Source organism: Chiloscyllium plagiosum, chromosome 45 (genome assembly GCF_004010195.1).
Source record: "Chiloscyllium plagiosum isolate BGI_BamShark_2017 chromosome 45, ASM401019v2, whole genome shotgun sequence".
Classification (NCBI taxonomy): Eukaryota; Metazoa; Chordata; class Chondrichthyes; order Orectolobiformes; family Hemiscylliidae; genus Chiloscyllium; species Chiloscyllium plagiosum.
The window spans coordinates 9,588,822-9,615,380 of NC_057754.1; the positions used below are offsets into that span (position 1 = coordinate 9,588,822).

The 26,559-nt window shown below is 44.7% G+C and overlaps 1 protein-coding gene across 1 annotated transcript in view; it reads left to right on the top strand.

The window, feature by feature from the left end:
• Nucleotides 1-19,024, top strand: part of LOC122544012 (zinc finger protein 271-like) — a 23,551-nt gene extending 4,527 nt beyond the window's left edge. Inside the window, exons 2-6 of the mRNA XM_043683026.1 lie at nt 2,379-3,441; nt 3,576-3,641; nt 9,632-9,768; nt 10,176-10,260; nt 17,225-19,024. Of these exons, the coding sequence (XP_043538961.1) occupies nt 2,669-3,441; nt 3,576-3,641; nt 9,632-9,768; nt 10,176-10,260; nt 17,225-18,428 (2,265 nt within the window). The 5' untranslated portion in view covers nt 2,379-2,668 and the 3' untranslated portion in view covers nt 18,429-19,024. The remainder of the gene's footprint in view (nt 1-2,378; nt 3,442-3,575; nt 3,642-9,631; nt 9,769-10,175; nt 10,261-17,224) is intronic.
• The last annotated feature ends 7,535 nt before the right edge of the window (nt 19,025-26,559 follow it).

Below are 26,559 nucleotides of genomic sequence, written 5' to 3' on the forward strand. Positions count from 1 at the left end.
ACAATCCCACTCTTGGCTGCCTTTCCCCCCCCCTCCCAGGCCCACCACCGCCCCCTCCCCATTTATCTCTCTCCACCCCTGAGGCTCCCAGCGTCATGATGAAGGGCTTTTGCTCGAAATGTCGACTCTCCTGCTCCTTAGGTGCCTCCTAACCTGCTGTGCTTTCCAGCACCACACACTCGACTCTAATCTCCAGCATCTGCAGTCCTCGCTTTCACCTTGGTCCAATACTGCCTCTTGGCATCCCTGATGGCTTTGCAGAGGTCTTATCTGGATTTCCTGTATTAGTCTGGATCATTGTACTTGGTTCCCTTTTATTGACTCTGGCTAAAACTCTTGAAAAACTCTAATAAATTAGTCAGACACCATTTCCATTTCATGAAGCCAGGCTGACTCTGATTAGATTTATGATTTTCCTGATGTTCAGCTTTTACTCTCTTAATAAATGATTCCAACACTTTGACGACAATAGAGGTTAGGATAATCCTCCTACATTTGCCTGCTTTTTCCCTTTCTTGCTTTTGAATAGGAGCGTCACGTTGGGAATTTTCCAGTCCTCTGGTACTTCTCCAATGTCCAAGGATTTTTGGTTCAATGCATCCGTTATTCCTAGCTACCACTATTAGGATCCTGGGATGCAAGTTAGGGAATAATTCACCATTAGCCCTATCAGTTTGTCTAATACTACTTCACTGGTGATTGTGATGGTACTTAATTTCTCCCCATAATCTTGAGCATTAATGGGATATTCAAAGTAGTTTCCATTGTAAAAACATCTGTTTAATTCCTCTGCCATTTCTCTGTTCCCCATTGCTTTCTCTACCGATTCAGTTTCTAAGCGATCTTTGACCTTTCTCTTTCTTTTTGTATATTTAAAGTCTTGTCAGTTTTTATATTCCTCGCTAGTTTTCCCTCATAGTTTATTTTCTCACTTTTTATCATCTCAGTCCTCCTTTGCTGGTTTCTGATTTTATCCCAGTTTTCGGGGCTATCACTGATGTTTTGCCTCCATATACACTTTTTTACTTTCAATTTGAATATTCTCCTTAATTTCCTTGGTGAGCCATGGTTGGATTCTCCCTCTCTCGGAATCTTTCCTCTTGTTTTTACCGAGAGTTTTAATGTCAATCACTGCTTGCTTACTGTCATTACGTTACAATTGACTACTGTATCTAACTCATTTCTTCACAATTCCCTTCAATTAAATTAAGGACAGTTGTCGTTGACCTAAGTTTCTTACTGTCAAACTGAAAATTAAATTCTATCATTTTATGATCGCAACTTTCTTAGAGATCTTCTCTCCTAAGGTTGTTTATTAAGCCTGCCTCATTACCTATTACCAGATCCAAGATAAAAATCACACAACACCATATTATAGTCCAACCAAGAGAAAAGTTAGCCTCTTTCCCAATATCCGTAACTAAAGGGGTGATTTGTCCAGGAGATGACTGATATTTAAGTGGACGGTAAATTAGTATAGGACGGAGATGTGCATTGTTATTATGCAATATGGTATTCATTGGGCAGCATGGTGGTTCAGTGGTTAGCACAGTTGCCTCACAGCACCAGGGACCTGGATTTGATTCCAGCCTCAGGTGACTGTCTGTGTGAAGGTTGCACATTCTCCCCGTGTCTGTGTGGGTTTCCTCCGGGTGCTCTGGTTTCCTCCCACAGTCCAAAGATGTGCAGGTCAGGTGAATTGGCCATGCTAAATTGCCCGTAGTGTTAGGTGCATTAGTCAGAGGGTAATGGGTGTAGATGGGTTACTCTTCAGAGGGTTGCTGTGGATGCGTTGGGCCGAAGAGCCTGTTTCCACACTGTAGGGAATCTAATTTTATCTAATATTCAATATGTTATTTGTGGCTCTCTGAACTTAATGTCTAATTATTTCTAGTTTTTTCTTATGAAGTTAACTCCATTATATATTTCTAGCCATTTGGCACATTTGAATCCATGAGACTTTGTCTAAATCCCTGTGACCCTGCAAGTTTATTTCTTTCAAGCGCCCATCTAAATGTCAGTTTGAAATTGTTGATTGGCTCTGCTTCCTTGACTCTCCCAGTGGTGATTTTCATCCCATGAGCACATCCAGCTGAAATAAAAATATTCCTGAGATCCTTTTTTTCCAAATCAGTGAATCTACATTTATGTGAAAGTTGATATTTAGGGTCAGCGATTTTTTTCCTGTGACCGGGACATGAAGCAGCGAGCGTGGGTTAGCATGAATCATTGCCTTCAGGGGAATGGGGAGAGTGTCTACAGTGGAGTGGGATGGAGATGTTCAGCTTGTGGGTTATGAAATGTTCTACTAAAAAGTAGAATTGTTCAGAATTTCTATCCTGTACTGACAGTGATTTTTTTGTAAATGTGTTTTACAGAATGTGAAATGGAGAGGATTGGAAATCTCAAAGATCTGACACAGTCAATCAATTAATTGAGTCTCGAAACTCATTGGCGTGGAATCGAGTGAAATGTCGATCAGTTCTGTTTGCTGCCAAAGGTTTTGAACATCAGACAGAATGGAAAGGCACCAAGGCATATGCATGAGGGTGAACTGACAGTGGAAAGAGAGTAGAAACATTTCTTACTGTTCATAACGGGGAGAGACTGCACATGTGTTCTACCTCATGGACAAGGCTCTAACTGGTCATTCAACCTGAAAGGGCACATGGAGAACCTCAATATGGAGCGGCCATGGAAATGTGCAGACTGTGGGAAAGGATTCAGATCCCCATCTAAGCTGGAGATTCATTGTCGCAGCCACACTGGGGAGAGACCATTCACCTGCTCCATGTGTGGCAAGGGCTTCACTGATTCATCCAACCTGCAGAAACATCAGCGACTTCACACAGGGGAGAGGCCGTTCAACTGCTCCGAGTGTGGAAAGGAATTCACTTTGCTATCCAAGCTGCTGACCCACCAGCGAGTTCACACCCGGGAGAAACCTTTCACTTGCTCGGAGTGTGGGAGAGGATTCACTCAGTCATCCAACCTGCTGAAACACCAACAGGTCCATGCTGGGGACAAACCGTTCCCTTGCTCTGAGTGTGGGAAGGCGTTCACGCAGTTATCTCACCTGCTGACACACCAGAGGGTTCACACTCGGGAGAGACCGTTCATTTGTTCAGAGTGCAGGAAGGGATTCACTCAGTCATCCCACCTGCTGACCCACCAGCGGGTTCACACCAGGGAGAGGCCGTTCACTTGCTCTGTGTGCGGGAAGGGATTCAGTGACTCATCCAATCTGCAGAAACACCAGCGAGTTCACACCGGGGAGAGGCCATTTGTCTGCTTGGAGTGTGGGAAGGGATTCACTCAGTTATCCCACTTGCAGACGCATCAGCGGGTTCACACCAAACAGAGACCATTTACCTGCTCTGTGTGTAGGCAGAGGTTCACTGATTCCTCCAACCTGGAGATACACCAGCGAGATCACAAGTAGTTACAGGGGTCAGATTCTGCTTTCATTGCTGCTGTTAATTACATCCAGTGCTGAACGACAGTGGGTGAAGTCGGGCCTCTGGTTGGAGGGTGTCTTTCTGCTGGACTTGCTGGGCTGTCTGCTTGGTTTCCAGTAGCCTGATGCTGTTTGAGCTTGGACGGCACCTTTCCATTGAACTGATCTGCAAAAGCCAGACAATGTAGGTCTGTTTTATCCTGGATAGTTCATGGTGTTTTCCTACCACTACAGGTATATCGAAAATAAATACATTTGCATCTGCTTCATAGAGTCTATAGCACAGGACCAAGCCAATTGGCTGAATTGGTCCATGCGAGTCCCCACCCTCCCCTTATCATACTCCCCAAAAAATACCCCAACAACATACCCTTCTAATACTTTCTCCTTTATGAATGTATCCATTTCCCTGTAAAAGAATCCATGTGAGTTTTGAGAAGATTTGTAGCTCAGCTTGAGGTTTGGGACGTAGGTTTGCTCACTGAGTTGGAAGGTTTGTTTTCCAACGTTTTGTCACCATACTGGGTAACACCAGTGAGCCTCCGGTGAAGTGCTGGTATTTAACATGAGAAAACCCAAACACGTGACTAGAAAGCTGGCCACTAACACCAGTGCTTCACCGGAGGCTCACTGATGATGTTACCTAGTATGGTGACGAAACGTCTGAAACTGAACCTTCCAGCTCAGCGAACAAACTTACATCCCGAATCCATGCTGTTCAACTCAAGCACTCATGGTAGCAAGTGCCATATTCTCACCACTTGCTAGGCTAAGAGTTTTTTTTTTAAATGAAATCTTATTGGTTTATTGAAGCCTTTCATCATCATGAAATGTTCCATCTGGTCACCCTTCACTCCTCTCTCTGTTAGAGCAAAGCCTCTCCTGAGGGTGAAATGCTCTCGGTTCTGATATTCTGTTGAATCTTCTCCAATGCCTCTATTTCCTTTCTCTAAATGGAGATCATGGATGGGGACAGTGGAGTTTACTTGTGGTTTGGAATTAATTGAACAGAACCTCCCCCATTTCTGAACTTCTCGCCCTGTGAAAAGGAGACCCACGTGGGGTTGTGCAAGGCTCATGGAACGTTGGTCCCTTGTTTCAAGGGGGTCGAGTTTTTTTTTGTTTTTCTTAATTTATTCATGCAACATGGGATTTGCTGGCTGGGGTAGAAAACGAGGACTGCAGACGCTGGAGATCAGAGTCGAGAAGGTGTTGCTGGAAAAAAACAGCATCCCGGAAGCAGGAAAATTGACGTTTCGGGCCTAAGCCCTTCATCAGGAATGAGGCTGGCTGGTCGGCCAAAGGCGCTGAGAGATATATGGGAGGGGATGGGGCTTGAGGGAAGGTAACTGAGAATGCGATAGGGGGAGGAAGGTGAGGGAAAAAATGATAAGTGGCTGGCCATCATTTATTGTGTCCCTTCAGTTGCCCTTGAAGGTGATGGTGAGCTGTCTTCTTTAGCCATTGTTGTCCACGTGGTGTAGGTTGACCAAGAGAGGGAATTCCAGGATTTTGACCCAGAAACAATGAAGGAATGGTGATATGTTTCAAGTCAGGATGGGGAGTGGCTAGAAGAGGAATTTGCAGGTGGTTGTTTTCCCATGTATCTGATGCCCTGTTCTTTCAGGTGGAAATGTGTGTGGGTTTGGAAGGTGCTATCGAAGAATCTTGGTAAATTTTTGCAGTGCATAGAGTCGTAGAGACGTACAGCACGGAAGCAGACCCTTCGGTCCAACTCGTCTATGCTGACCAGATACCCTAACCTAATCTAGTCCCATTTTTCAGCCCTTGGCCCACATCCCTCTAAATCCTTCCTATTCAGATACTCATCCAAATACCTTTTAAATGTTACAATTGTACCAGCCTCCACCACTTTCTCTGGCAGCTCATTCCATACACACACCACTCTCTGCATGAAAACGATGCTCCTTAGGTCTCTTTTATATCTTTCCCCTCTCACCCTAAACCTATGCCCTCTAGTTCTGGACTCCCCCAGCCCAGGGAAAAGATCTTGTCTATTTATCCTATCCATGCCCCTCATGATTTTATAAACCTCAATAAGGTCAACCCTCAACCTCCGCTCCAGGGAAAACAGCCCCAGCCTATTCAGCCTCTCTCTGTAGCTCAAATCCTCCAACCCTGGCAACATCCTTGTAAATCTTTTCTGAACCCTTTCAAGTTTCACAACATCCTTCCCAGAGGAAAGAGATCAGAATTGCACACAATACTCCAAAAGTGGTCTAACCGATGTCCTATACAGCCGCAACATGACCTCCCAACTCCTATACTCAGTACTCTGACCAATAAAGGAAAGCATACCAAATGCCGCCTTCTCTATTCTATCTACCTGTGACTCTACTTTCAAGGAGCTATGAACCTGCACTCCAAGGTCTCTTTGTTCAGCAACACTCCCCAGGACCTTACCATTAAGTGCATCTTGTAGATAGTACTGCTGTTACTAAGTGTCAGTGGTGGAGGGAATGGATTTGGTGTGAATCAAGGGGGCTGCTTTATACAGGATGGTGTCAAGTTTCTTTGAGTGTTGTTGGAGCTGCACCCATCTAAACAAGTGGAGAGTATTCCATCACACTCCTGTCTTCTGTCTTGTAGTTGGTGGACAAGCTCTATGAGTTATTTGCTGCAGTATTCCCAGCCTCTGACTTGCTCTTGTAGCCACTGTGTTTTGCAGTGATTCCAGTCGGGTTTCTGGTCATTGGCAACCCCTAAGATATTGATAGGAAGATTCAGTGATGTCATGGCGCATTGGTTCGATTGTCTCTTATTACAGATGATCATTATCTTTCTTTTGTGTGCTGCGAATTTTACTTGCCACTCATCAGCCAGATCCTATTGCATTTGAACATGGACTGTTTCAGTAACCGAGCAGTCGTAAATGATCTTGAACCATAGAAGAGTGTATGAGCAGGAAAGCCTTACTGCACCTGTACAAGATGCTGGTGAGACCACGTCTGAAGTACTGAGAGTAGTTTTGGTTCTCTTATCTAAAGAAATATATTATTTAATTAGAAGCAGTTCAGAGAAGGTTCACTAGCATGATCCCCAATGCAGAGAGGATTGTCTTAAGAGCAAAGGTTAGACCTGTTGGAATTTAGAAGGAAGATGATGTCGTTGAAACACAGGATTCCTAGGGGGCTTGACAGTGTTGGGGATGGCAGTAAATTGAGCAGTGGGTGACTTGCTCCTAGCGGTCCAATTTAGAAATACCGCGTCACACAAGCCTTGAGTATTGACAGGTTTATTTGAGATTCTGGATCAGTGGTGCTGGAAGAGCACAGCAATTCAGGCAGCATCCGAGGACAGGCAAAATCGACGTTTTGGGCAAAAGCCCTTCCCGAAATGTCGATTTTGCCTGTCCTCGGATGCTGCCTGAATTGCTGTGCTCTTCCAGCACCACTGATCCAGAATCTGGTTTCCAGCATCTGCAGTCATTGTTTTTACCAGGTTTATTTGAGAGTTCATGGGGAAAGACGAGGCGACCGAATAGCCGCAAGTCACTCCGAGATACAAAGAATCGCGTAATTATATAGGTTACAATCGTTTAGCAATTAGCAAACTGTTAATTGCAGGATAATGAGCAAGATGGCATCTTGCCCAGTCATTAGCTTCAGTCATGTAATGTCTGGACAGTGTCAGTTAGTAGCTGACAAGCAGATGTTAGTAGACAATAGGTCCATGCAAAGGTATCAGTACAGCGGCAAGGCCAACCATCTTAGCTGGGCATGAGAAACACAAGATTTTAGCAGTCAGGCATGAAGATGGGATTCAAAATGGTTTCCAGGCTCTTAATATGTGACAAAATGGCTGCCATGAATCTCTCAATTCTCCCACACAGAATAATTGCCAAGATGATGTTTCACCTCATGGGAGGGTATAGGACCACAAGGCATAGTCTCAGAATAAAGGAGTGCTAATTTAAGATTCAGATGAGGAATTTCTTCTGAGGGTTGAGTCTTTAAACCTCCTTGCCACAGAGAACTGTGTTATGGAACCCTTGTGTATATTTAATGCTGAGATAGATCAGAAGGGGAATCAAGGGTTACAGGGAAAGGGCAGGAAAATAGAGTTGATGATTATCTGGTCAGTCACGGTCACGCTGGTGGAGCAGACTCAATAGGCTGAATGGCCCAATTCTAATCCTAATGTTTATTATCTGACGTTCTGGCCAATGAAGTATTGAACAAACATAAGGTGGAGACGTCAGGGTTGGACCTGGATGAGCAGAGTCAAAACTCAAACGACACCAAGTAATAGACACACACACACAATCTCTGCTTCCCTCCCTCTCTGTCTCTCTCTCCCTAACACTCTCTTGCTCACTCTCACACGTAAACAATGGGGGGGATTATCTCATTCAAGATTCTTTTCTGTCAAAAAAGTGGACCTCAACTTAAAACATAGACAGAATCAAAGCAGGACCTCACACCTAAAATGCATTCTCTAACCTGAGGTACCACCTATTGTACATTGATAAAACCTTTAATTATCGGTGGACAAAGACTTGAAAGTAATTTGCATTTTAATCAAGCAGGAGGTTGGAGGAACACAGCAAGCTAGGCAGCATCAGGAGATGGAGAAGTTGACATTTCTTCAGGAATGCTCCCCCTATCCCCACCTCCTGAAGAAGGATTATACCCAAAATGTCGACTTCTCCACCTCCTGATGCTGCCTGGCTTGCTGTGTTCCTCCAGCTCCCTGCTTGTCTACTTTGGATTCCAGCATCTTCTGTTTTTTTAAAACTTTAATTTTGCATTTTAATCAGCAGTCTGCTTCCTAACGATTAAAGGATTCAACTTTTAAAGTTGTTAACTTTTTGCTTATCAATATTGTGTCTTATGTTTCCCTATCATACCATACCTGAGGACGGAGCAGAGCTCCGAAAGCTTGCAATTTCAAATAAACCCGTTGGACTATAACCTGGTGTTGTTGGTTTTTGAGACCTTCGAGTGCAGGTTCATAGCTCCTTGAAAGTGGAGTGTTAGGTAGATAGGATAGTGAAGAAAGCATTTGTTGTGCTTTCCTTTATTAGTCAGAGCATTGAGTATCGGAGTATGGAGGTCACGTTGTAGCTGTACAGGACAGTGGTTAGGCCAATTTTGGAATATTGTGTGCAATTCTGGTCTCCTTCCTATCGGAAGGATGTTGTGAAACTTGAAAGGGTTCAGAAAAGATTTACAAGGATGTTGCTAGGATTGGAGGATTTGAGCATAGGGAGAGATTGAATAGGCTGGAGCATCTGAGGCTGAAGGGTGACCTTGGAGGATTATAAAATCATGATGGGTGTAGATTGAGTAAATAGACAGGGTCTTTTCCCTGGGTTGGGGGGAATTCAGAATTAGAGGGTATAGGTTTAGGGTGAGAGGGGAAAAGATTTAAAAGGGACCTAAGGTGCAACTTTTTCACACAGGGTGGTGTGTGTATGGAATGGGTTGCCAGAGGAAGTGGTGGAGGCTGATTCAATTATAACATTTAAAAGGCATCTGGATGGATATGTGCTTGGAGGAATATGGGCCAAGAGCTGGCAAATGGGACTAGATTAGGTTAGGATATCTTGTCATCATGGATGAGTTGAATTGAAGGGTCTGTTTCTGTGCTGTACCACTCTGTGACTCTATAAGTAAACCTAGAGTGACTCAGTGGTTAGCACTGCTGCCTTACAGCGCCAGGGACCCAGGTTCGATTCCAGCCTCAGGCAACTGTCTTTGTGGAGTTTGCACATTCTCCCAGTGTCTGTATGGGTTTCCTCCGGATGCTCCTGGTTTTCCCCCAAAATCCAAAGATGTGCAGGTTAGGTGAATTGGCCATTCTAAATTGCCCAGAGTGTTCAGGGATGTGTAAGTTAGATGCATAAATCAGTGTAAATGAAGAATAATAGGGTAAGGGAATGGGTTTGGGTGGGTTACTCTTTGGAGGGTCGGTGTGGGCTTGTTGGGCCAAATGGCCTGTTTCTACACTGTAGGGATTCTATGGTGGACAGCTTTCAGCTTTCACAGAATTACAGAAGGAGCCATTCGGCCCATCGTGGCCGCAAAGGCTCGCTAAATGAGAATCATTACCTAAATGTTTCCTTGAATATGTCACCCCGTCAAAGAAGACATTTGGGATGTTGCGGCCGCTGCATTTGCACCTTCCACCTTCTCTCATTGCAAAGGACAGACTGGTGAATGGTCGGGTGATTGACGGAAGCTCTGGGCCAATAGAATCAGGGGACCGGACGTCCACGGACAATCGCAGGCGGGGCGTGCCTGGCATGGCGGCACGTGACCACCGCAGCCGGCGTCACCCCGGCGCAGGCGCAGCGTTGTCGCGGCCGCAAAGGTTGTGTTGCTCCTGACATGGAAGGGCCGTGATTGATAAGTGATATTAAATCTTCGCCAGGAAAGGAATGGAGCCGTTGAGTTGACCGTGAACAACTTATAGCTGTGCGTAGATACAAATTAGAAGGTCCCTTTCTCAAATCCGGAGGACGTGGCTGTGAGCTGCGGGGTTCCAGCAGCGCTGACCCTTCCGTTCTAAACCGCCATTTTTATTGGGGGAGGTAAATATTCAATAGGACGCATGCGCGGTAGCTGTGGTTATGAGGCAGCAAGCAGGAGAGCGCATGCGCTCCTATACCTGCATGGTCTGGGTGGAGGATTGTATCTTCCAACTTATTTTGTAACGATTGACAGTAATTTTGTTTTATGAACTCCTTTCACAGATTGTAAATACAGGAGGATTTGCAAGTCAAGCCAAGGTTCAGGCAATTCGTCAGGACCCGATTATTTGAATGTGGAACGTGAAAGGTTTGTTCAACTTATGGAATCATACAGCACGTTAGAGGCCCTTCAGCCCATCGAGTCCTGCCGACCTATCTACACTAATCCCACTTTCCAGCACTTGGCCTATGCCCTTAACTGTTATTGCATTTTCAAGTACTTGTGTATTTTTGTAAAAAGTTTGTAAGGTTTCCCATCCTAACTAGGAGATAGTGAGGACTGGAGATGCTGGAGAAGTCAGAATCGATAAAAGTGTGGTGCTGGAAAAATCACAAATGTCGATTGTTGCTCCTCAGTTACTTCCATCTTAACTACCCTCCCAGGCAATACGTTCAAAATTCCCAGCATATTCACTGAGTTCCCCCTCAAACCCTCTCCAGACCTCCTGCCATTCACCTTTAACATTAACATTATGCTATTGACTCTTCAACTAAGGAGAATAGCTGCTTTCAATGTATTCTGTCTGTGGCTCTCATCTTATACACCTTAATCAGGTTCCCACCCCGCCCCAATCTTCTTTGCTTCAAAGAAAGCTACCCAGGTTTATCTAGCCTCTCTTCATTGCAGAAGTGCTCCATCCCAGGTCATGTCTTGGTGAATCTGAATCTCCAGTACACTCACATCCTCCCTGTAATGAGGAGACAAGAACTGCACACAGTACTCCAGCTATGGCCTAACATAATCTCCCTGCTGTGATAATCTATGCTGTGCTGTCCTGTATGCTGCCGTAACTACCCTGTTAGCCTGAACTACCACCCTCCTTTTGAGCTTTCTGGTGTCCTGCTATTCAGTGACTCCTTTATCTTGACACTTCTTCCAAAGTGCATCACCTCACTGTTTCAGCGACAAACTACATCTATCAGTGATTTGCCATTATGAACAAGGGAATGTATCTGATTGGACAGGCACCAAAATATTCAAACACCTAGTTCGACCTGGAGTCTGTGTTCAGTTCTGGGTCCTTACTAGAGTGTGGAATAGATTTATCTGAATGATTTGCCCAAAGATGTGTGGGTTAGGTTAATTGGCCATGCTAAATTGCCCACAGTATCCAGGGACATGCAGGCTAGATTAGTTAGCCATGGGAAAGGCAGGGTTACAGGGATAGAGAAGGGGGCTGGATCTGGGTGGAATCCCCTTTGGAGGGTCAGTGTACTTGATGGGCCAAATGGCCTGCTCTGAAACTAAGGATTCTCTAATTCTATGAAGGATACCTGGACTGCAGAGAATGGATTATGAGGAAAGGTTTAACACTGATCATTGAGTCAGTGTGGCACATGCTGCATGCAGTCCATCAAGTTCAGTCTGGCTCTCTGTGAAGCAATACACACTCGAGTGCCTACCCTGATTAGCTTTTATAAATTATTGATCACTTTCACTCACCACTGTCTTACACAGTGTGTTCTGGGTATTATCAATCACTACATAAATAAAGTGTGTGCTTCCCTGTATAACTTTTTCAAAACTTTTTTTTGGCGTATGTACCTTCAGCTAATTGAAACAATGTTTCCTTTTGTATACCTTTTCTAAACCTGTCGACACCTTTTACACCTCAATCAAATCTTCCCTCAAGTTCTTTGCTTCAGCTCTAAACTTCTCCAAACCAACCATTTGACTAAATTCCCTTATTGTAGAACCAGGAGAAAGTGAGGACTGCAAATGCTGGAGATCAGAGCCGAGAGCGTAGTGCTGGAAAAACACAGCAGGTCAGACAGCATCCGAGGAGCAGGAGGATCGACATTTCGGGCATAAGCGGGCTGATGCCCAAAACGTTCAATTCTCCTCCTTCTCAGATGCGTATTGTAGAACCATTCTGGTAAATCTCATCTGCATTCTTTCAAGGGCCAGCATGGAGACTGGAACTGGAGCAATCCTCTTGTTGTGGCCCCAACAGGATTTTACAAAAGGCCAACATGCTCTTCCGGGTTGTTGTACTTGAGCAGAACTGCACACAGTACTCCAGCTCTGTACAACTCCAACATTACTTCCATGCCCTTATACTCTATGCTACAACTAATGAAAGCAAGTATCCCATGCGCCACCTTAACTATCTCTTTTGCACACTTTGCTGACTTTGGGGATCTGTGAATAATTACCCCAAGATCCCTCTGTTCCTCTAAGTGACCCAGTGCTCTCCCATTCATTAAATACTCCTTCACCTTGTTGTTTCTTCCAGAGTGCATCACCTTGCACTTACTGGGATTGAATACCATCTGCGCTTCTGACTAACCCATCGATAACTTCCTTTAACCTACAACCATTTTCTCCGCTGATAAGTCTCGACCAATCTTGGTGTAGACTGCAAATTTGCTTACCATTCCCTCCACGCTTCCACCTATATCATTTATGTATATAACAAACAGTAAAGGTCCCAGTACTGAGTCTTGTGGTACACCGCTGGACACCGGCCTCCAGTCACTCAATCTGCATTCTACCATGACCCCTTGTGACCTATTACTAAGCCAGTTTCAGATCCATTTTACTACGTTTCCCTCAATTCCATGTGCTTTAACCTTCTCAATCAGTTTCCCATGTGGGACCTTGTCAAAAGCTCTGCTGAAATCCATATAAACTGCATCGATTGAAGTTCTCGTTCGTACACCTGATCATGTTTTCAAGAAATCGATCAAATTTGTGAGGCAGGACCTTCCTCTCTGACAAATGCACCCTGACTATCACTAATTAACCCATGCCTTTCAAGTGGATATTAATTCACTGCTTAAGAATTTTCTCCAATATAATGCCTACAATTGACAGAAGACACACCGGTCTGTAATTTCCTGGTTCATTTCTACCATCCTTTTTGAAAAGTGCAGCCCCACATTCATCATCCTGCAGTCCTCCGACCAGAGAGGAATTATAAATTTGCGTCAAAAACCCTTCGGTTTCGTGCCTCAGCTCCCACAGCAGCCTGGGATGGAATTCGCCCGGATCAGGGGATTTGTCTATTTTTAAGCCTGATAGCGCCTCCATTGCCTCCACGTTTCATGCATCATACTGTGCAAGTTGCTCACAGTCCCTTTTCCTGTGCTCCTCTAGGGCTGCAGCTGAGTTGTCCCTTTGGATTTTTTTAATAGCCTTTCTCATTTTCCTCACCCCGTCCTGAATTGTCTGAGACATCTGGGGGTCTCTGAACTTAATGCTCCTACATCTCCCTCTAAAGGGTCCATGCAGGACCTGTACCCCCCTCCCCCACTCCTTTTTGAATGCCTTCCATTGCTCTGCGGGAGACTTACCCACAAAGAGCTGTTCCCAGTCAACTGTTGCCACGTCCTGCTTTATTTTGATAAAATATCCATTCCCTCAGTTCAAAGCTATCTTTAGCAGGCCATCTTTTATCCTTGTCCAGAACAAATTGGAGCCACATCATGTTGTGCTCACGATCGCTAAAATATATTCTCCCACTGCCACATCAAACATTTTCCCTGCTTTTTTCTCCATAACGAGATCCAGTACTGTGCCTTCCTTTTATTTGGGCCTTCTACATATTGATACAAAAAACTCCCCTGAATCCATTTCACAAAATCGGCCCCCTGTGAACCATTAACACTGTGACTTTGCCAGTTTATGTTTGAACCTAGAACAGTACAGCACAGGAGCTGGCCCTGTGGCCCACAATGTTGTGCCAAACATGACGCCAAATTAAGCTAATCCCTTCCACATGCCCTGGATCCATATCCTTCCATTCCTTGCAAAATCATATGCTTATCTAAAAGTTCCTTAAATGCCCCTATCAAATCTGCCTCCACCACACCCCTGGTGTTCCAGACTCCCACCACAGTGTTTTTTTAAACAAGAAACTTACCCCTCACATCTCCTTTTGAAATTTCCCCATTCCACCTTAAATGCATGCCCCCGAGTATCAGACATTTCAGCTCTGGGAAAAAGATTGACTGTCAACCGTATCTATGCATCTGATAATTTTATAGACTTGCATGAAGTCTCCCCTCAGCCTCTGCCACTCCAGAGGAAACCACCCGGGTCTTTCTAGCTTCTCCTTATAACTCATACCCTTTAAACAGGGGCAGCAGCCTGGTAAACCTCTTCTGCGCCCTCTCCAAAATCTCCATAGCCTTCCTGTAATGCGGCAACCAGAATTGAATGCAATACTCTTAAGCGTAGCCTAACCAAAATCTTATAAAGCTGCAACATGGCATCCTGACTCATGTACTTAATTCCCTGACCAATAAAGGCAAGCATGCCATATGCCCCTGCTTTACCACCCTATCTAGTTGTGTTGCCACTTCAGGGAGCTATGGACTTGAACCCCAAGATCCCTGTGTACATCAGTGTTGTTCAGGGTCCTGCCATTAACCCTATACTCTTCCTTAATATTTGATCTCCCAAAGTGCAGCAACTCTCACGTACCCAGATTAAACTCCATCTGCCACTTCTCCACCCATATCTGCAAATGATCTACATCCTGTTGATCTGTATCCTTTGACAATTTTCCACAACTATCCACAACTCCACCGATCTTTGTGTTGTCTGCAAACTTACTAACCAACCCGTCTACTTTTTCATCCAAGTCATTTACGTATATTGCAAACAGTAGAGGTTTGGTTCAAGTCTGATTCCCTGCAGAAGATCAGCAGTCATGGACACTCAACCAGCAAAACACCCTTCTACCACAACCCTCTGCCTTCTGTGGGAAAGCCAATTCTGAATCCACATGTCCAAGTCACCATGGATCTCATGCATCTTAAACTTCTGGATGAGCCTACCATGAGGGATCTTGTTGAAAGCCTTACTAAGATTCATGCACACAGCATCCACTGCTCTACCCTCATTGATCATCTTCAGCACCACCTCAAAAATATTCAACCACGTTAGTAAAACATGACCTGTCCCCCACACAGCCATGCCAACTGTCCCTAATTAGGCCATCCTTTTCCAAATGCGTGTAAATCCTATTCCAATGATTTTCTCTGATAGCTTCCTAACCACTGATGTGGGACTCACTGGTCTGTAGTTTCCTGGATTATCCCTTTTGCTGTTCTTGAACAGAGGAACAATGTTAGTTATTCCTCCAGGATGTCTCCAGTGGCAAGTGAGGATACAAGATGTTGGGAAAATTGAAATCCCCTAGTATAATTATCTGATTATTACTCTTACGCACCCCTATGAACGATCTGCATATTTGCTCCTTTATTTCCTGCTGATTCTTTGGAGACCTATAACGCACTTCCTAGTAAAATGGCTGCTCCCTTAATATTCCTAAGTTCTACCTTCAGAATCTCATTTGAGGACACTTCCAAGATACCATCTCTCCTTATTGCAGTAACTGACTCCTTAATCAATTATGATACTCCACCACCCTTTTTACACCCTCCTCTGTCTCACCGAAAGATCCTATTCCCTGGCATGTTAAAGTGCCAGTCCTGCCCTTCCCTCAGCCATGATTCTGTGATTGCAGCATCATACTTCCATGTGCCGATCCATGCCATTGACTTGTCCATCCATTACACTTCCAGCTACACCACATTAAAGTAGACCATCTTTCCTTGCCATACTCTCTTGACACTTAGCATAGCTGAACTCCTTGTGATTTGCTTCCTTTGTTGTGTGTCCTTTGTGTGTCTCTGTTTCATTGATTCTGTATCCCCTCCTCGTGCCAGTCTTGAGGAGGTGAACTCCTCCTAACAGCACGAGCAAACCTACCTGCAAGGCTGTTGATTCAGATGCAGACCGAAGTCCAGTTTGTGCATGTCCCACCTTCCCCAAAACAGTCCCGGTGATCCAGGAACCTAAGACCCTCCCTCTTGCACCAACTGTTGAGTTACGCATTCATCTGTCCTATTTACCTCTTTCTATACCGCTAGCACAAGGGAGTAATCCGGAGATTATGACCATTGAGGTCTTGATTTTTAATTTTCTGCCTAGCTCTGAGTTCTTGCTGCAAGACCTCATTTCCCCATTTTGCCCATGTTATGGTACCAAAATGTATCATGACTTCTCACCCTCCACCCTCCCCTTTCAGGATGCCCGACAGGCCATTCAGTGACATCCCTGACCCTGGCACCAAGGGAGGCAATGCATCTTTCTGGAGTCACGTCCTTGTCTGCAGGTACACCTGTCTGCTCCCTATTAAAGAATCCCCTGTCAAGGTAGCTCTTTCTCCCCCACCCCTCCCACCATATAGTTGAGCTGCTTATGGTGTCAGAAGCTTTGAAACTGGAATATTGGTTAGTGAGAGGAGCCCCGGGAGACTCCTGAACTACCTGCCTGTTCTTTCTGGAAAGTTATTTCGCCCATTCCCTTCTTTCCTTGTGGATGCACCCAGTGTCTCCAGTTGGTGAGACCCAGAGCTTCAGCTTCTGCAGCTGGGAGCACATCCTGCACGCATGATCATCTAGGACGCTGGCAGCATCACATTAGACAAGCGACACATTCCACTCAGTTGGCCTCTCCTGACATCTCTTAACTTAAAATCAATGCCTTAGACGAGAACTATTAGACATCCGACTCCATCGCTAAAGTTAACTAACTATGATCTCACTGCTCTAAATCTGTACGATAAGAAAGGGTTAACTGTTAGGGGCCCAGTACTCTCCAATCCAGAGCCTTTCTTACCTTTTTGAAGTTGTAATGTCAGCAGGATTCACATTGAAGATTCTCGCCATGTTCCTGCAGCTTATCGGTCACCATGTCCCTCTCCACCACTGCCTCTGGAAGCTAAGGGCCTTGTAAAGACTAGGCCCGAATCCGCACTAGATTTATAGGCTGATTCATGGTCACTTTATCGTCATGCCAACTCCACAAATGACCGGGTTCATTCAGCTAGGAAAAAGTGAGGACTGCAGATGCTGGAGATCAGAGCTTAAAAATGTGTTGCTGGAAAAGCGCAGCAGGTCAGGCAGCATCAAAGGAGCAGGAGAATCGACATTTCGGGCATAAGAAGGGCATAAGCCTGGGTTCATTCAGCTCCAGTTCACAGCCTCGGTGAGTTATTTGTTGCTCTGTTTTCTCCTGTTTTAAATCAATTTTACAGGAAAAGATTTAAAGTGGGAGGATTCAAAGCGCATTCTCTGATGGAGCGGCTTGCCTCATCAGGACCTGAATGTCATTGGCCTTTGGATATGGAAAGCAGTGAAGAGAAACCATGGAAATGTGGAGATTGTGAGAAGGGCTTTGATTACCCATCTAAACTGGAAACACATCGACGCAGTCACACGGGGGAGAGGCCATTCACCTGCTCGGAATGCAGGAAGGGATTCCGTGATTCCTCCTCCTTGCAGAAACACCGGCGTGTTCACACCGGAGAGAGGCCATTCGCCTGCTCCAAATGTGGGAAGGGATTCACTCAGCTTGCCCACCTGCTGAAGCATCAACGTGTTCACACCGATCAGAGACCTTTTCAATGCCTGGAATGTGGGAAGTGCTTCAAACATTCTGGTGACCTGATGTCCCACCAACGGGTGCACACTGATGAGCGGCCATTCAGGTGCTCCGAGTGTGGGACTGGATTCAGACAATCATCCGATCTCACTGTACACCAGCGGGTTCACACTGGAGAGAGACCATTCACCTGCCCTGTGTGTGGGAAAGGATTCATGACTTCATCCGACCTACTGAGACACCAGCGGGTCCACACCGGGGAGAGACCATTCACCTGCTCCGAATGTGGGAAGGGGTTCACTCAGTCGTCCAACCTTCAGTCGCACCAGCAAGTTCACACTGATGAGAAACTGTTCAGGTGCTCTCACTGCGGGTCTGGCTTCACAGGACTGTCTCAACTCCGTGTACACCAGCGAGTGCACACCAGGGAGAGGCCGTTCACCTGCCCTCAGTGTGGGAAAGGATTCACCCAGTCATGTAACCTGCTGAGACACCAGCGCGTTCACAACGGGGAGAGACCGTTCACTTGCACAGAGTGTGGGAAAGGATTCACCCAGTCTTCCCACCTGCTGATACACCAACGTGTTCACACGGAGGAGAGGCCATTCAGGTGCTCGCACTGTGCTGCTGGCTTCAGGCGATCATCGCAACTCATCGAACACCAGTATATTCACACTGGGGAGAAGCCATTCACCTGCTCTGTGTGTGGGAAGGGATTCACTCGGTCATCCCATCTGCTGACACACTTGCAAATTCACAAGCAACTCCCCATGTTGGATTTCATTGTTAATCCATTCCGAACTGAACTGTGTTCATTGGAGACTGTTTCGGCTAATAAACTGCAACCCAGTCATTGAGATCATCCAGTCAGCTGCTTAACATCACTTCCTCACTTTCACCAGCCACTGGACAGAATTACTGCTAATGTTCCTCCTTGCCTGAACCCTGAACCTTTCTCTCGCTTAGCTCCTCCCTCCATTTGCCTCGCCTTTCCGTTTTGTCCACGTAGCTTGGGTGATCAGTTTTGAAGTCTTGAACCAAGGGTGAGAGCAGGGGAGGGACTGAGAAAATCGTGAAGCAAGCAGTGACCATGATTCTTCGACAGTTCAAGAGCAGGGTGGGTGGGCGAGAGCTGAAAGAATCGTGAGACTTAATGGTTTGGGGTTATGAGAGCAGATTGGGTGGGTTTGTGAAGTCTGGGACTACAAATGGAGTTCAGAATTCTGGCACTGGTAAACCTGTGTGTGTTTCGGAGATGCCTGGTTGTGTGGTAAGGGCTATCCGCGTGTATGTCGGTCATTGTGCATCTGTGTGGGAGGGTGTGTGTTTGGAAATTGGGGTCCCCTTTAAAATATTTAGAATTTCTTCTGTAACATGAGACTTTGAAGAAGTAATGAAGAGGATTGATGAGGGCAGAGCGGTGCACATGATCTATATGGACTTCAGTAAAGTGTTCGACAAGGTTCCCCATGGGAGACTGGTTAACAGGGTTAGATCTCATGGAATACAGGGAGAACTAGCCATTTGGATACAGAACTGGCTCAAAGGTAGAAGACAGAGGGTCGTGGTGGAGGTTTGCTTTTCAGACTGGAGCCCTATGACCAGTGGAGTGCCACAAGGATTGGTGCTGGGTCCACTACTTTTCATCATTTATATAAATGATTTGGATGGGAACATAGAAGGTATAATTAGTAAGTTTGCAGATGGCACTAAAATTGAAGGTGTTGTGGACAGTGGGTTACCTCAGATTACAATGGGATCTTGACCAGATGGGCCAAAGGGCTGAGAAATGGCAAATGGAGTTTAATTTAGATAAATGTGAGTGCTGCATTTTGGAAAAGCAAATTAGAGCAGGACTTATACACTTAATGGTAAGGTCCTAGGGAGTGTTGCTGAACAAAAAGTGCAGGTTTATAGCTCCTTGAAAGTGGAAAAGCAAATTAGAGCAGGACTTATACACTTAATGGTAAGATCCTAGGGAGTGTTGCTGAACAAAGAGACCTTAGAGTGCGGTTCAAAGCTCCTTGAAAGTGGATTCGCAGGTAGATAGGATAGTGCTGAAGGCGTTTGGTCTGCTTTCCTTTATTGGTCAGAGTATTGAGTACAGGATTTGGGAGACCATGTTGCGGCTGTACAGAAAATTGGTTAGGCCACTTTTGGAATATTGCGTGGAATTCTGGTCTCCTTCCTATCAGAAAGATGTTGTGAAACTTGAAAGGATTCAGAAAAGATTTACAAGGATGTTGCTAGGATTGGAGAATTTAGCTATAGGGAGAGGCTGAACAGGCTGGGGCTGTTTTCCCTGGAGCATTGGAGGCTGAGGGGTGACCTTTTAGAAGGGAGAACTAGCCATTTGGATACAGAACTGGCTCAAAGGTAGAAGACAGAGGGTCGTGGTGGAGGTTTGCTTTTCAGACTGGAGCCCTATGACCAGTGGAGTGCCACAAGGATTGGTGCTGGGTCCACTACTTATCATCATTTATGTAAAAGATTTGGATGTGAACATAGGGGGTATAGTTAGTAAGTTTGCAGATGGCACTAAAATTGAAGCTGTTGTGGACAGTGGGTTACCTTAGATTACAATGGGATCTTGATCAGATGGGCCAAAGGGCTGAGAAATGGCAAATGGAGTTTAATTTAGATAAATGTGAGTGCTGCATTTTGGAAAAGCAAATTAGAGCAGGACTTATACACTTAATGGTAAGGTCCTAGGGAGTGTTGCTGAACAAAGAGACCTTAGAGTGCAGTTCAAAGCTCCTTGAAAGTGGAGTCGCAGGTAGATAGGATAGTGAAGAAGGTGTTTGGTATGCTTTCCTTTATTGGTCAGAGTATTGAGTACAGGGTTTGGGAGACCATGTTGCGGCTGTACAGAACATTGGTTAGGCCACTTTTGGAATATTGCGTGGAATTCTGGTCTCCTTCCTATTGGAAAGATGTTGTGAAACTTGAAAGGATTCAGAAAAGATTTACACGGATGTTGCTAGGATTGGAGAATTTGAGCTATAGGGAGAGGCTGAACAGGCTGGGGCTGTTTTCCCTGGAGCATTGGAGGCTGAGGGGTGACCTTTTAGAGGTTTATAAAATCATGACAGGCATGGATAGGGTAAATAGACGAGGTATTTTCCCTGGAGTGGGGGAGTCCAGAACTAGAGGGAATAGGTTTAGGGTGAGAGGGGAAAGATTTAAAAGGGTTCCTAAGGGGCTACATTTTCACACAGAAGGTGGTATGTGTATAGAATGAGCTGCCAGAGGACGTGGTGGAGGCTGGTACAATTACAGCATTTAAAAGACATCTGGATGGGTATATGAATAGGAAGGGTTTAGAGTGATATGCTCCAAGTGCTGGCAAATGGGACTCTATTAGGTTGGGATATCTGGTCAGTATGGACGAGTTGGTCCGAAGGGTTTGTTTCTATGCTGTACATCTCTATAACTCTGTAACATGGTTAAATGAAGTCATGGTTGCAACTAGCCTTCGACACGCATCAACACAATATTTATTGGGCGCCACACTGCTCTATTATTATGAGTCTGTAAGTTTTGAAGATGCATTTTTGCTAATGGAGAGAATGGAACCTGCCTTCCAAATGGGGGTGAGCAAGGGGACAACAGTCACCTTAGCATCGTGAGTAGCTGCTTGTGGTCATTGGCTGAGGGGCTTTAAACAGGTGACTTACGCAATATAGATGGCCGACCCTCAAAATAAGGTATGCAACAAGGATAGCTGGGGAGAGAGAAAGGATCCAGAGAAACAAGCCACTACCATCTTGGGAGAAGACCTGGAGTACCCTGATGTCAGCCCAAGGAAGGGACAAAGATTGTTACTGCCAAAGACTGCACAGTATCAGTAACAAACAGTCCATCACTTCAAAACTACCATCCCTGATCCACCATTCGATAGAACAGCTTCAGGTCCAGATGATGTATTTGCGCTGTCAGTCGTATGTGGTTGTCTAATTAATGTATCATATACAAACTGCTGTTTAATAAATTTTTAGAAAATAGCTGCAAATTGAAAACTGCCTATATTAGGTAAAGTCACCATAGTCTCAGAGAACCATAGTTACAATGCAAACTACTGGTGAGTTTAGTGTAGTGTGTGTTGGATGGTGTGTGTGTGTGTCTATCTTTGACTCTGCTGCAGCTTACTTAGCAACCCGGCTGTGCTGTTCTGAATGATGGTCGTGTTAATCTTCACCTTAACCTGTCCTAATTCTTCAGCTGGTTAATTGATTGAAAGCAGGGCATCTTGTTCTAAGAATGCCATTCTCTGACTGCCTCGTACTTGCTAAGTCAGTCCTTTTGTGTACACACACTCTTTCACCATGGTCCTGCCACGTCTGGAACAAATGTCAAAATATTTCCTTCAAACAGACAGGGTTTCAGCTTGAGCTGATTGATGTAGGGAGTGAGAAAATATTGGAGGTTTTGTCAGGCTTAAAAGTGGACAGATCCCCATGAGATATTGAAGGGTTAATTTGTTCTTCTGACCTGCAGGAAATTGGATGTCCGGGGGAATAGGGTGGTATGCCTCATCTTACAGGTAGAATGTAAGGAATTTACATTCCCATCTCTTGTCATTCAGAGCCATTTGCATAGCCATTTCCTAGTTATTCAGAGTAAAATAATTACATTATCAGCCCCTATTCACAAATCAATAAGAACACTCCAATTAAAATTGTGACTACTCCCTACAGTTTAAAAAAAGACATTCACAACAGATCTGGCCATAAAGGGATGATTTACATTACATTGTTTCTGGAAATGATGTGATCACTACATTGTTTATTGAGTGGCATGTGACTGGAGGAATGGCTGGGGGTTGTCTTGTGGGCATCACTGACTGTAATGTGAAACTCCTGTACTGTATAAAGGAAGGACTGGTTCTTTTGTTTGGAGAGATCCTTGACATAGCTCCACAAGCTCTCCGAAGTGTGTTAAGGGTTCCTACAGAAAGCTTGTACTTAATAAAATATTGGTTGTTCACAGAGGTTGGTGTGTTGCAGTTGCACCAAGTGTGTAAGAACCCCAAGACAAAAGAACATAACGCCCACATACAGATGAGTTGTTTGCCCAGCTGCTGTGAGGTGAGGGAGAAAAGCACAGAGCCTTTGACCAAAATTTTAAATTCTGCTCTGGCCACAGAGGAGATGACACGAGTGACAGCAAATATGCTTCCAGTTTTCAAGAGGTGTGGTAAAGCTAAACCAGGGAATTATGACCAGTGAATCTCACATCAGTGGTAGTGAAGCTATTGGAGAGAATTCTGATGAGAATTAATCTCCAATTTAAAAACCCAGGCTTGATCAAGGATAGAAAGCATGGTTTGGTCAGAAGGCAATCATACCTAACAAATTTGGTTGAATGTTTCTAAGACTGTCAATGAAGGTAGTGTAGTTTCTATCAATTTCAGCAATGCCTTTGATGCAGTCCTAAATGGGAGACTGATGAAAGAAGGTTAAAATACATGGGATTCAGGATAATTTGGCAAATTGCATCCAAAATTGGCTTAGTGGCAGGCAACAGATGGTGGTGATAGGCAAATTGTGTGACTAGAAGCCAGTGGCTCACCACAAGGATCATTGGGTCGTTTATTGTTTGGGATATGAATCTTGCTTGTTGGGGGTGAGGTGAGACTTTGAACGCTCCTTGTACTGTTACTTCTTCCATTGTATGGCAGGACATTAGAGAACTTAGAAGAATAGAGGGATCTTGGGGTGCTTGTCCACAAACTCCATGGAAGTGGCAGGGCAGGTTAATAGAGTAGTTAAGAAAGCATTCAGATTGTTTTATCAATGGGGTTGTAGATTGCGAGATCAGGGAGATTATGTTGGCGCTGTCAGGATTTGGGTTTGCTCACAGTTGGAGTAGTGTGTGCAGTTCTGGTCTCCCCACCATATAAAGGATGTCATTGCACTGGAGGAGTGCAGAGGAGATTCACCGACGTGTTTACTGTGCTGGATTACTTTAGCTGTGAAAAAGAGGATGATAAGCTGAGGTTGTTGGAGCAGAGCAGGTTGATGAGCTCCCCAATATCCACTACAGATGCTCAGTAGCAGTAGTGTGTACTATCTACAAGATGCACTGCAGAAATTCACCAAAGATCCTCAGACAGCACCTTCCAATCCCACGACCACTTCCACCTAAGGACAAAGGGACTCTTTATGGTGTAGGTTTGCTCGCTGAGCTGTAGGTTTGATATCCAGACCTTTCATTACCTGACTAGGTAACATCATCAGTGGCAACCTCCAAGTGAAGTGAACCTGTTGACTCCTGCTTTCTATTTATATGTTTGTCCTGGATGGGGTTCCTGGGGTTTGTGGTGATGTCATTTCCTGTTCGTTTTCTGAGGGGTTGATAGATGGCATCTAGATCTATGTGTTTGTTTATGGCGTTGTGATTGGAGTGCCAGGCCTCTAGGAATTCTCTGGCATGTCTTTGCTTAACCTGTCCCAGGATAGATATGTTGTCCCAGTCGAAATGGTGGGGTTTTTTTCCCCCGTGTGTAGGACTACGAGGGAGAGAGGGTCGTGTCTTCTTGTGACTACCTGGTGTTCGTGTATCCTGGTGGCTAACTTTCTTTCCGTTTGTCCTACATAGTGTTTGTGGCAGTCCTTGCGTGGAATTTTGTAGACGGGACTCTTGTTGTTTCCCTCACCACCTGCTGCAGACTCAGTCTAGCAGCCATGTCCTTTAGGATCCCACCAACTCGATCCCTGGTGCTGCCCACCAGAGTACATTTTGCACCTTTGCCACCTGTTGGTCAGCATGGAGGAGTAGTGATTCATCAGCCAAGAGGGGATGGTATATGGTAATCAGTAGGTGGTTTCCTTTCCCATGTTTAACTTCAAGTAATGAGACTTTGTGGGGTTCAGAGTGAATGTTGAGGAATCCCAGAACAACTGTCTCCCAACTAGGTACCACTGTGCCATCATCTCTGCTGGGTTTGTCCTACTGGTGGGCCTGGGATGGTGATGATGGTGTCTGTAAAGTATGATTGTGAACATGACTATTTCAGGCAGTTGCTTGACTCGTCTGTGAAACAGCCTCCCAATTTTGGCACTCTCCCTCAGATATTAATAAGGAGAGCTTTGCAGGGTCAACATGGCAATTTTTGCCATTGTTGTTTCTGGTGCCTGGATCAATGATAGGTGGTCCATCCGGTTTCGGTTCTTCATTGAAACCTATAGCAAGTAAGACAACTGAGGGACTTGCATTTCAGAAGGCAATTGAGTCAACCACATTGCTGTGGCTCTGCACTCACGTATAGACCAGACTAGATGAGGATGATAGATTTCCTTCCCTGAATGGCATTAATGAGCCAAAAGGATCTTTCGGGACAATTGTCAATGGTTTCATAGACATTCATAGATTCTTAATTCCTGATCTCTTTCATTGAATTCAAATTTCACTATCTGCCATGCATTACAACACAGGGTAAACCTTCCTACTTAATTTAAAACCAGCAGCGCAGAAAAGATTTATCCCGTGCAGTAATCTAAAAATCGAGTGGCCAGGAATTATTTAAAGTAAAACTTAATAACTTTATTTCTTAAAGTGTAACAGGGAATAATTAACTAACCACTACTTGCAATTTCTTTTCTAACCTATCTGTTACCTTCCCTTCTATAATACTAGTCCGATAAAACTCCCAATTAAAATTTACAAAACAACACTTCTTATCTCAAAGCCAGGCAGCTGTAGATTCTTGTCTTTGGATCTTCCTGTGTCTTCTTTTCTCCTTGTTAGGAATTTCTGCATCATAAGTTACTGATCAAAAAAGTACGTTTTCAAGCAGTCTGTTTACATGCTGGGCCGTTACAGTTCTCCCCTCAACTGTTCAATTTTCCCCGGTCTTATACTCCAGAGCATCGGATTGTGTCATTGGCTTTTAAGATGCCAATATACTCAACTTGATTGGAGTTTGTTATGTTTTGGGTGTAATTTAAACTGATTGGCCGAATTCAAATTTGTTTTTGTCTCCAAGCAACAAACTAATTGAGTTGTTCGACCCACTGTTACATTGTTACCATTTTTTAGTACACTCGGTGCTGGGTCAGGTAGTTCTACTGCTTTTAACTCTCTTAAAGGTACACCCACATCTTCATAACGCATGACAAGATCATTCACTGGGGTTTCTCATTGGATGCTGCCTGACCTGCTGCGCTTTTCCAGCAACACATTTTCAGCTCTTTCTCAATTAATAGTTGAACAATGATAGCACTACGCCAGTGTCTTCCCAGTCAATTTGTGCTGGAGAGAGGCCGTTCATCTGCTCCATTTAGGGAGAGGGATTCACTGAGCTACCCATCCTCATAACACACGGCAAATTCACACTATCCCTCCTGTAGGAAGCCGGTAGTGTTTTCTTTTGACCCTAAAGCACAGCGGTGAGTTCTGGGTGTGGAAGGTGAATCAGTAAGTCAGCCTTTCTCTCACACGTGTACACACCGGGGAGAAGCCATTCACTCAGTTATTTCACCTAATGATAAAGCAGCGAGACCATAAGTCTCTGACGTGATTCAGTTCTGTTTATGTTCAGGATTGATAGCCTGATAATATAGCGCTTTGATTTTTCCGCTTCATTCAAGAACTCTCAACAGGTTATAGTTTACGGTAAAATTATGAACTTTGACTCCAGTCCTAAATTGATCTTTGAAAAAAAATGTACAATTCATTGATTTGAAAGGTTTCACTAAATAAAATTAAATGAGAAATTAATTCTGTCTGATACTTGTCACCGATTTCCCATTTGCCCGAGTGTACACACAGTGTGCATCATGAAATTAACTTATCAAGGAATGTGAAGCAGAATTGGTATTGGTGAAGTTTGGAAGTCGTCGAGTTGAATCATTTCTGACCCAGCAACAGCAACATGAAGTAGAGATGAAACCCACAACAAAGACAACCAACTCGCTGGAGGTGACGTTTTTCATTGAAATGAAAAGTAAGGGGTGACCTGATGCACAACATCAGCAAGAATAACCT